This window comes from Paramisgurnus dabryanus, chromosome 14 (assembly GCF_030506205.2).
Source record: "Paramisgurnus dabryanus chromosome 14, PD_genome_1.1, whole genome shotgun sequence".
Taxonomy (NCBI): domain Eukaryota; kingdom Metazoa; phylum Chordata; class Actinopteri; order Cypriniformes; family Cobitidae; genus Paramisgurnus; species Paramisgurnus dabryanus.
Genome location: NC_133350.1, coordinates 4,962,146 through 4,973,040, shown reverse-complemented (window position 1 = coordinate 4,973,040; position 10,895 = coordinate 4,962,146). Strand labels below are relative to the sequence as shown.

General features: G+C 38.2%; 1 protein-coding gene across 2 annotated transcripts in view; it reads right to left on the bottom strand.

Annotated features, from left to right (window-relative positions):
• Positions 1 to 2,789: 2,789 nt before the first annotated feature.
• The window catches only part of ephb2b (eph receptor B2b), a 168,121-nt gene continuing 160,015 nt past the window's right edge, over positions 2,790 to 10,895 (bottom strand). For both annotated transcript variants that reach the window (XM_065241175.2, XM_065241176.2), the window contains exons 15-16: positions 9,362 to 9,517; positions 2,790 to 6,896 (exon numbers count right to left, since the gene is read on the bottom strand). In XM_065241175.2, coding sequence (XP_065097247.1) covers positions 6,788 to 6,896; positions 9,362 to 9,517 — 265 coding nt within the window. In that variant the 3' untranslated portion in view covers positions 2,790 to 6,787. The remainder of the gene's footprint in view (positions 6,897 to 9,361; positions 9,518 to 10,895) is intronic.

Below are 10,895 nucleotides of genomic sequence, written 5' to 3'. Positions count from 1 at the left end.
AAGCTTTATTTCTATTAACTAACATTAACAAAGATTAAAAAATACTGTAACAAATGTATTGCTCATGGTTTGTTCGTGTTAGTAAATACATTAACTAATGTTAACTAGCTTATTGTAAAGCGTTACCGAATTTTTTATATACAGCAATCGTGATTTATTATCAAAATAAATTGATTTCTATATTTTTTTATTTACATTCTGATGTTTACTGTATATGAACATACAGTATATACACCAGAAGGTTGAATTTAATGTCTTATATCATACTCTTACACAATTTTTTTTTATTCAGACAACTCATGCAAAATTCACAGAACTATTTTCTCATGAATAAATGTGTCCACGTGAAAGCTGTCGTTGTAACGATTATTTATAATTAATAAATTTGCACAGCATTTGGTATATTGAACCATAAACTATTTCTATTGACAGAATACAAGATTTGTAGTGATGTGGCAGCAAGTCTTCTTGGCATGAGATGATTCAACTGCAGCACAGATTGTATTTTATGTGGCTTCCACTAATGACAGATTGATATTCACAGTACGACCTGGCCGCTGAATTTCCTCACAGTTTGTGTTAGCTGCGCACACCACAGCCTGGAAAGCTCAAAGCGCCACTGATTGCACTTTGATTGACCTAATACTCTTTTAAATATCTGTGGAAACACACGTGCATGCTAGCGTAGATCAATGAAGATAAGCTAGCGGGGAGCACTATTAGAAGCCATTCAAATAAGTGAATCACACAGGGCCACACATGGTCAATATTTACATAGATTTGTAGTTTCCTTAGCATGACCACAGCATGAACTATTAAAAATGTGATTTAAATGTAATGATGTGTGAGCACCAATTCTCTTGCTAACTCTTCTGGTTTGCAAGCACCATCAACAATGATAGCATGAATGAAAGTGAAGGGCGTTTCCATTCATCTAGATATTTTTGGGAAAGCACATCTACTCTGATCACTCTCATGTGCGCTTTCTGTGAAAGATGATCGCCTGGCCTTCAGTTCCCGTTCTGATGAGGGTCTCGCATTGGTGCTCCTCCTGCTGAGCTCGTGGTGGCGGTGGTTAACAGGGCGTAAAGGGGATAGCGAGGGTGGCCGGGATTAGACAAGAACTGCTGGATTGTCAGCGGGTTCTGGCTGAACTCCTGAACTCCTACTTCTACTCGCAGGAGCTGGATTTTTTCGCATGCCAGTCTCGGTGAGGTCAGCGAAAGGTTGCGAGGCTTTCACACGTCGGCCCGTTAACGAGGTCTCCGAGCTGCGAGGACACACTGCGATCCGGTCGGAAAGAACAGCAGGAGGGGCCATACAGACTAGTGCACTTTGTTCAGACCCAAACCCCCTACAGGAACACACGTACAAAGGCTGTATGATAAAGACTCATATGAGGAGTGATTTGAGGCGTATAAATACTAGAATTTGCACCTGTTTTCAGGATGATTTTGCATTGTGTTAACGTGTTATGTTCAAAAATACAGTACTGTGCAAAAGTCTTAGGCCACCATGCCTGAATTAGATTAGTTGTTTTTGCAATGTTATAGTGATCATATATAATTGTTTCTCAGACTTTTTAATAGAATACATCCAGAAAATACAGGAAATGTGTATGTAGTATTAAAAACTGTATGAAAATGTAAACTGATGTGTCAAGTTTTCAAGGTAACTCCCCTTCCACTTGAGCAATAACAGAAAACTGCAGGATCTCTTAAATCTAAAAAAAATTAAATCCTAATTTCTAATTTTAAAGAAATTAGTCTTTTTACTTCATTCTGCTCAAAAAAGCTCAATATGTGTAATTCCAAGAGAGGTCACACTAAACAAAGATGATTCCTAAAGAAGACATTTAGTCCTGAAAATAAATTTTTTGTACATATTTCCGTAAGTTTGTATCCTACAGAGCCCCAAAAAGGCAAATGGAGCAAAAATTAAATAAAGTTTAGTTTCGCGTGTGCACGTGAAACTGTCGCGTGCGCACGTTAAGCTTTTGCGTGCTCGGGTGAAACTTTCGCTTTCACGTGCGCACGCGGTAGTTTCACGTGAGCATGCGTAACTAAACTTTAAAAAAAATTCTGCACATGAAGGTTTCACGTGAGCACATGAAACTAAACTTTTTTTTCGCTTTCACATGCGCATGCGGTAGTTTTACGTGAGCACATGGAAATCTCACGTGAGCACGCGAAAGTTTCACTTGAGCACATGAAACTAAACTTTAGATTTTTTTTACTCCAATGTCACCTCATGGGCTCGGTAGTATCTTAATAAAATAGATAGATTGAAAAATAAGTATGAATGGACATTAAACTTCTAAAACAACAAGTCTGGTGGTGGTGGCCTAAGACTTTTGCACAGTACTGTAGTTCATTCAAAAATGAACATTTTTTACAATGTACTCACCCTCATGCCATCCCAGATGTATATGGCTTCAGCTAAACGCAAACTACAACTTTTCATTCGTGACCCTGCGAAATCCAGGGTAAAGTCCTGTGATCTAAAATGAGATTAGGAGCATCAAAGTTTGATTTTACTTATTGATTTCTAATTCAATCTTTGACATGACCTTTCTAAATATTCAATATTAAAGATATAAGTTATATTTTTTACATGATGTTCCTTACATTATAGGATGATTTTATGTACAAAAATGACTTTAGCTAGGTTTTTAAATACTCACATTTTGGGTAAACTATTCCTTTAAGCTGTGCTGCATGGCTCAATAATGTAGAGGAAGTCAAATATGAATAGACACACACAAAAAATGCAAACAGTTGTATAACAGATCTCGTTTCATTTTTTAATGAGGAGAGTCAAGTTGGGCTTTTTCCATTTTTAGAAAATAAACCAATAACAATATTACAAATAATGAAATTGTTACATCATTCACAGGGTTACAGTCAAATATACATTTTATACAGCGAAACAGGACCCCCTATCTCCGTCACAGTGGTCCAGGTGGGCAGTGCTCTATTTGGGCTAGTTTGAGGTCAGCAGCTCTGTACCAAAAAAACGGGGCTAATAGACGTATGGAGGAATCACACTGCACTACTACCTTCCTAACACCAGAGGGTGCCGCAGCCCTACAGGCACACAGCGCAGCTCAAGGGAGCCATTTTCTATCCGAAACCTAACTTATCACCATATCGGGAGGATGCAGGCTGAAATATGGAGCAATGATAGTGAGATAAAGCCAGCTTGTATTTACGTTCACAGTCGCATATTATTATCATCATTCCGCAGTAATAAGTGAGCATATGCTGATCGCAGCTTGCTGTCAAGGGGCTTTCAATAAAAAGCTTTAAGTGGTGACAGAGGCAACAGTTGATCAATTGTTTTATTGCAACTTCTTCGTTTTATAGAATGCCGACGTCTTTTCCAGCACATTTAGAGGCCTCGTAAAAAAGTGGTTTGGGTTGACATATTCATTTAAGGTGAGATTAAATGCGGACAAAAACAAAAAGAGGTGCTAAATCACTCGGCGTGACATTCTTTCACACTCTCAACGCCACGTCTCATTTGTCTGTGGTCTATGTACTGTTGAACAACAAAATGAGTGAGGGAGACATATGAAGTAATTAGACCCCTACTGCGAAATAAACTTCAGCAGCTGTGGTTAAAGACACAGTGGGAAAACAAAATTATACAAGATCGTCGCGATGAAATATTTCTTCGTAAATACAGACCATGCTTTTTACCAAATGTCTGTCACTCCCAGCCGTTTTACAATCTTTCAACAAATCCATATCTCCCAACAAATCTTAACAGACAGCAAGGCTCATTGGTTGCTAATGTTCCTTCAAAAACTCGTATGATCACCAGTGCCAAACTGCAAGAAAACCCACATATTCATATAGCGGAAAAGTATATTTACTATATGAAATAATGCATTTCGTTTGAAGAAACATAAACTGGGCTTCGAAAGTACAGGATATCCCTTGGTACTTCATTCAAAGCTTTCCTAATCCTCCACCATTACGTGGATTTAAAACAAGCAGCAACCTGCAAACATCACTAAACCACCAAATCATGACTTTATAAGTTCTAGCTTTTGCACTCTAGGAACAGAAAAGCAGTTTATGTGTGAAGTAGAAAGTGTTATTTTGAGGAAGACAAGGGATTGATAATCATCCTGTAGTACTGGTACAGGAGTATCAAGCCTGGAGGATCACTGTACGCAGACCCTTGGGTGCATGATTAAAAAAAACTGGAGAAAGGGAGTCGGGCCAAGTACCAAATGACGTCTGTAGCCAATCAGCAGTAAGGGGCGTGTCTACTAACCTACATCTTTGCATGGGTTGCGTTTGTGTGGGGCGGGTCTATCAAAAGAAGGTCCAGATTCTATTGGGGTGGGGGCGTGTTTGTTTAGATAATTTCAAATGTCAGCATTGGCTTCAGAGATCATGCACCCCGCCTTTAAGTCTTGAAATGTTTAGAGAAAGTGCTCTAGAAAGGCAAAGGTGACTGGTAGACTGCTGGCACCATCGCTCAAGTTTATAATGTGAGAACTTCCTTCTATCTCAATCTGTCTTTCACCTCCCTGACCTACAACGTGTCCCGACCAGACGTGATATGAAAGTGAGAAGTGGTTAAAGCTGTCTCTAAAGTTTAAAGCAAACAAGATCTTATGTTACAATGTAGAACGTAACATTGTAAAAATCAGAATCTTCATTTTAATGGAAGCATTGTGTAATGGGAAGAACTGAGAATGATAACTGTTTATCTGCACTTTGAGAGTTGGATCAGTCTGTAGACTGGTTACCTGTGCTGGTCTGAGCTCAGTTTTAAAGCAGTTTAAAGATGCATGTCAACCCTGAGGTTATGAAGTAAGACCCTCATCAGCTGAGCATGAAGTATACTGACAACCACAGTGATGTACCTGCACGTGCAAACACACAACACACACACATCAGTCATGAAGCTGCTTATCTTATAGCCCAGATTTGTACAAAACTAAAAGCCCAAATCGAACATTTACAATATCGACTCTCCGTTCATTTTCAACAAGACATAGAAATGATTCTGTACACTAAATTTCAACACAGCTTTAAGAAACATCTCTCTGAGAAGGACTTATGTTATATACATAGTTGTATTGGGTACAGATGTCATGAGGGAAGAGATCTCAGAGAGTTTTGTGGAAGTGTACCGAACGGATTATGGATGGTTTTTTTTGTTTGTTTTGTTTTTTCAAAAATAAAACCTATACACGCCAGGAAGGACTAGTTTACAAAATTCATGTTTTGTTCTTTAAATGGCCTCCAGCTTAATATAATAAGCTGTCTACTGTAGATGTCCTATGTGTTTCTTCATGTATTAGGTAACACACTGGCGAATGTACCGTTTCAGAAACCTTTCATATAAAACTATGCTTCACAATAAACATCACTTACCTATTTTGGAAATCTCCTATAACTGCATACTTCATCAGGTAGTAAAATGCCTACTAGCTCATTATAAAACATCTTTTTGAAAGAAATGACATATTTTGGTGGCAAAAATATATAGATCAACACAGTGATCCAGAGTGTATCAAATCCTTTTTTTTGTGAAATCGTAGTTTTGTACCACGCACACTCATCCGGCCCCACAAATACACGCACACGATGGATGATGGAAGACCACACGGTATGTGTGTATACGTGCAATACAGGCAAAAAAAATCCTTTATACACTGTCGGAGGTCGGGGTATTAACTGATGCAGTCTTTCAAAGTAAAGCCCACAACAAACCTTTTAAAAAGGAGGAAGAATATGAGAGTTGACCACTTGGAGTCATACGCACACGCACACGTGAAAGAAAATCCATCAAATGTCATTGTAAATCCATCTAATGCTGAAACTGAAACGAAATGTTTGACTACATCAGGATGATGACCTCTCAATGTCAAGTGCATCTGATATGTACAGGACGAGGTACAAAGGAATGATGGTCTATTTGGCAGGCGGTTGTAACATCTGTTGAATATTTCTTTTGCCCCCAAGCAATGAAAAATGTTCATCACAAATTCGACTATTTCGAGTAGACTTTTTTCCCTCTGTTTGTTTGTTCGTGTTGCAGTCATTTCAAGAGCAAAAAGTCTCATATTTTCTTCAAGGCGGTAAATGCTGCCAGAAGGAAGTTCCATTTCATGGTGTTCACAGTCTTTTCCTTCGGCTGTGATCGAGGGATCGCGATCCCGGTGGTTGTCCCGCATGTGTAGACAGTTTATTCCTAGATTTTCACCGTTATATATTATAAAGAAAATCTCAGAAGCGTATTGTGGGGCAAAGTTTTTTTATCTCATGTTTCCTTATTGCCCTTTTAAAGGGTAGCCTTTCAATTCAGTCCACCTATTTTTCAGTCCACAATTGTACGCCGATCTATATATTTTACACAGATTCATTGTGTTTTCATAGCTTTTTAAAAATTCTTTACAAAAACTTTTTAAAAAAGAAGACGGAATAAAAATAAAATACACAAAATGATTGCTAAGGAAACAAAAGAGTCAAAGAGATATGTGAGGCGGAGGCTGATTGAATGGACGTCCTGTGATTGGTGGAGGCTAAAGCTAAAGGATCAGATGTTGTGACCGTGTCTTCCGAACGCAGCTTTCCCGAATCCGTTAGGAGAGCTGAGGGTTAACGGGGCTTTCTGATGAGACGGATAAAGAAGAGAGTGTTTTTGGAGAAGGAGGCAGGTGATCCGGAAGAAAATGAGGTTCTGTGGCCGTCCCATCGCGTCCCTTCACGATGCCCCCGCTCCTCCTCTTGTACTCTTCGCAGTCCAATGGGAACACTGGTGGTCAAACTTCAACAGACTGGATCTGGTTCATCTGGGCCCTCATCATCTGAACACTGTTGAGGATCTTCTTCTGATGACCTGCTAGCGTCACTCCGACCCTGAGTATGTCCCTGCACACGCAGAAAGAGACAAGACATAACATGAGCGATCTGGAGCAGATACCTAAAGCTATAGTAATACATTTTTATATTCTGGCTTGCCAAGGAAACTCAGCGTGTCGGGTCAAGACTGAATAACAGGTAAATTCCTTAATCCATATCATCCTCTGTTTGTTGCACAACTCGAGCATCTATAAACCAACAACACTTTCTTTGTTTTAGTCCGGATGCATGTCTGGTTTGGCCATGAACAGTTTGCAGGTGACATAAAAACGGAAACGGAGGCAGCATTCATTTCTGCATTGATATCTAGACAGACTATTTATTGACAGATGACTTCAGATTTGAAAAAGTTGGTCAAGTTTATTACATGTGCTGTATGCTTCAAAGTGAAACGGCAACATTCTGTTCTTACTGTAATCTACTGATTTCCTCCAGTAATCCAAGATTATTAGTGATTAATGAGTTTTGTCTGTTCCTCACACAAAACTACAGTATTATGTGGCTTCAGAGGACTTTGGATGTAGAACATGAATCATATGGACTGTAAAAGGATTAGTCCACTTTCATAATTTATTCTCCCCCATGTCATCCAAGATGTTGATGTCTTTCTTTCTCCTTCAGTCGAAAAGAAATTTAGTTTTAATCACGTCGAAAGATCGTACATTCCACATACAACAACTTCTGAATGGTCCTCTTTCTCCACACTTGTAAACACTGAAGCTGTAGTTTTGCAAACGTCGTGCGTGACCTTTTGACGTGATTATGTAATATGTAAGGTCGCGGGGGTGCATCACAGAATTAGTGCAAGAATATACATTGTGGTTAAAGGTGAATTGTGTAATTTTTAAAGGATCTATTGACAGAAATACTGTATAATATGCATAACTATATTATCAGGGGTGTATAAAGACCTTACATAATGAACTGTATTGTTTTTATTACCTTAGAATGGGCAGTTTTTATTTACATACATGGAAGTCGCTGTCATGTTTCTACAGTAGCCCTAAATGGACAAACTATTCTACAGAGCGCATTTCATCCCTACGTTGTCTTAGATGACATCATGTTTGTCCTGTGGCGGCTACCATATGCGTTTTGAAATTGAGGGGTTACGTTTCAATTTGCAATCTCACCACTAGATGCCGCTAAAACTAACACACAGCACCTTTAAAAAGACCATATTTTTAAAGGGACACTTCTCTTTTTTGAAAATATGCTCATTTTCCAGCTCCCCTAGAGTTAAACATTTAACATTTAATTTTCGTTTTGGAATCCATTCAGCTGATCTAACTTTTAGCATAGCTTAGCATAATCCATTGAATCTGATTAGACCAGTAGCATCACTGTAACATGGCTGCAGCAGGCGTAGTGATATTACGCACTGCCCGAAAATAGTCCCCTTGGTTAGTTTCAATGGCATGGGACTATTTTCAGGTGCTGTGTAATCTCATTGCGCCTGCTGCAGCCATGTTACGGCAGCAAAGTCCTTGATTGTTACGCCAGAATGAGATTACAGTTCCTTGCCATATCTACCTAGAAAAACGCAACTTTTAATTTTCCATCCGTCTCAGTACACAATGTAACTACAGAAGAGTCAGGTTTTAAATAGGAAAAATATTGAAACTCTTTGGTTATTTTTTAGCGCAATGCTATTGGTCTAATCAGATTCAATGGATTATGCTAAGCTATGCTAAAAGTGCTACAGCCACACCCAGAGATCAGATAAATGGATTCCAAAATGGTAAAAATCAAATGTTTAATTCTAGGGAAGCTGGAAAATGAAATTTTTTTTTTTAAAGTGGAGTTTCCCTTTAAAATCAGTTAGCTAGATAAGGCCTCGGTTGGGATGGTTTAAAGCCCAATTGAGCTGCATTAAAACTGCAATTTGGACCTTTAAACCATTAGGTCTAATTAAATACACTATATACAGGAAAATACTGGAATGTTTTTCTGAAAAAAAAAAAAAACGTAAATTCTTTTTGATTGAAGAAAGAAAGACAAACATTTATCAGGAAATTTTCTTATAAAAGTGGAGTAATCCATTAATAGTGCTCTGTTGTTTTTGTTAGTTTTGAACCATGACAGATCCTGGTCTTAAAAACTTATTGTCTGGCGAGAGCTGTTAATTAACAATTTCTTCTTATGTGTTAAAATTATTCTAGTGTCACCTGTAGTGTTTTGATGTTTTTATTTTTTTAAAGATAACACTTGGTTGAAAACTCCTTGATAGAACTGCCAATGGAGGGGTATTGGATAAAACGGTTTTTACAGGCCATGAAATTATTATTATTTTTTTGTGGGGAAAAGTGGAAAATATTTTTCCACTTGCATCATACATGAGATGGGTTTTATATAATATGTATTGTGTTTTGTTTAGCCTTGGTATCTAAGCATCAGGAATATTAGGTCCATGATTATCATATCGAATTAAATTCTTGTAAAAATAATTGCTATATGGACTTTGTAGTACTTACTCCATAGTCATCTGGGAAACAAGGTCAAAGCTGGTGAAGTTGCCGTTGGCGAAGTTTTCTTTGTATTGGCCCATCTTAATAGCATCAAGCCAGTCATCGACAGCACTAAAGCTAGAGAAGTCGGGCACGCTGCGGTCAAGCAAGGGCAAGTGCACACTACAGAGGAAGAGAGAGAGAAAGAGACTGTAAACTGTATTGCAATCACCTCCATACTGTACTTGTTAGATCCCTAAATGTATTTATTTAGTTAGTTTGTTTTGATTAGGACATATACAATATACAAAACTCAAACAAGAGCCATCAGTACTTATTCATAGTACTTATAGCTTGTCTCTGGAAAGGCTTTTATAAAGTTAAATAAAATTACAACTAAAATTAACCTTAAATAATACTTACTAACTTTCTTTAAAACTTTTCTTCCAAATGTGGTTCACGTTTATTTGGCATATGATCAGCAATGCAAAAAAACTTGCATATTTTTAGCGATTGTGACTCATTTGGGAATTATGGGCTATATTTTTTCTTGGGTCAATAAGATTTGATCTCTTGAGAGGACAAAAATTATGTTAGGGGAGAATTTAAGTACAAAATATCCTCTGGCCTGCTTAATTCTTCCAAAATGCAATTAATGTCCCCAGATGATTGTACTTTCTAGCAACATTTCTGTGGCGTATAAGCCTTTGGGCAAAAAGAGGCTTGTGGGAAGAGTTTAAAACCCTCTCGCCATCAGCATGACAGAAGAAACTGGGCCATATGACATTTGTCCACAAGAGAAAGTCTAGAGCGTTTCCCAATGTTTTTTGTCTACCGGCTTTACAGTTGTTTAAAATCTATGACTGGCTCAAGCTTCCAGTTTCGATCTGTCAAACTTTGATGATTTTATTTACATAGGAATTCAATGCCAAAAGAAACAGCACACAAGCTATTTGGCATCGATAAATTCCACCACAGGTATAAGAAGTGAAACCGAAGCATCTAACACCAGATTGAAAACATTATGGGAACGGTTTTGAAAGAGACATTTCTATTATGGTCATATTCCATTTGGTTTTGTATATATGACTTGAAGGACACAAGTGAGTCAGTGTTACACTGGTTCTGGCAAAAGGTCAGACATAGAAAATTCCCCCTAATATGCAAAGCCCTAAATAATAGAAAAAAGTGTCAAAAGGAAACTTCAAAGGAAGTACTGAAGTTGTTTTTGTAACCACACGTATATCACATATCTTGGATGAATCTCTCCTCTTACAATAATGCGGCAGTGTTGCAGAGGTTGGACTGAACGTCATTATGATCATGGCATACCATAGTGTAAAGTTACACTTCTGAGTATATACTTCATTCCCCAAAGGGCACTGTCTTTATAAATGATATAGGGCTCTATTTTAACGATCTGAAACGCAAGTGCGAAGCGCAACGCGCAAGTGAGTTTGTGGGCGGATCTTGGGCGCTGTTGCTATTTTCCCGGCGTGAGAAATAACTCTTGCGCCGGGCGCAAATCAATAAGGGGTTGGTCTGAAGTAGGTTCATTATT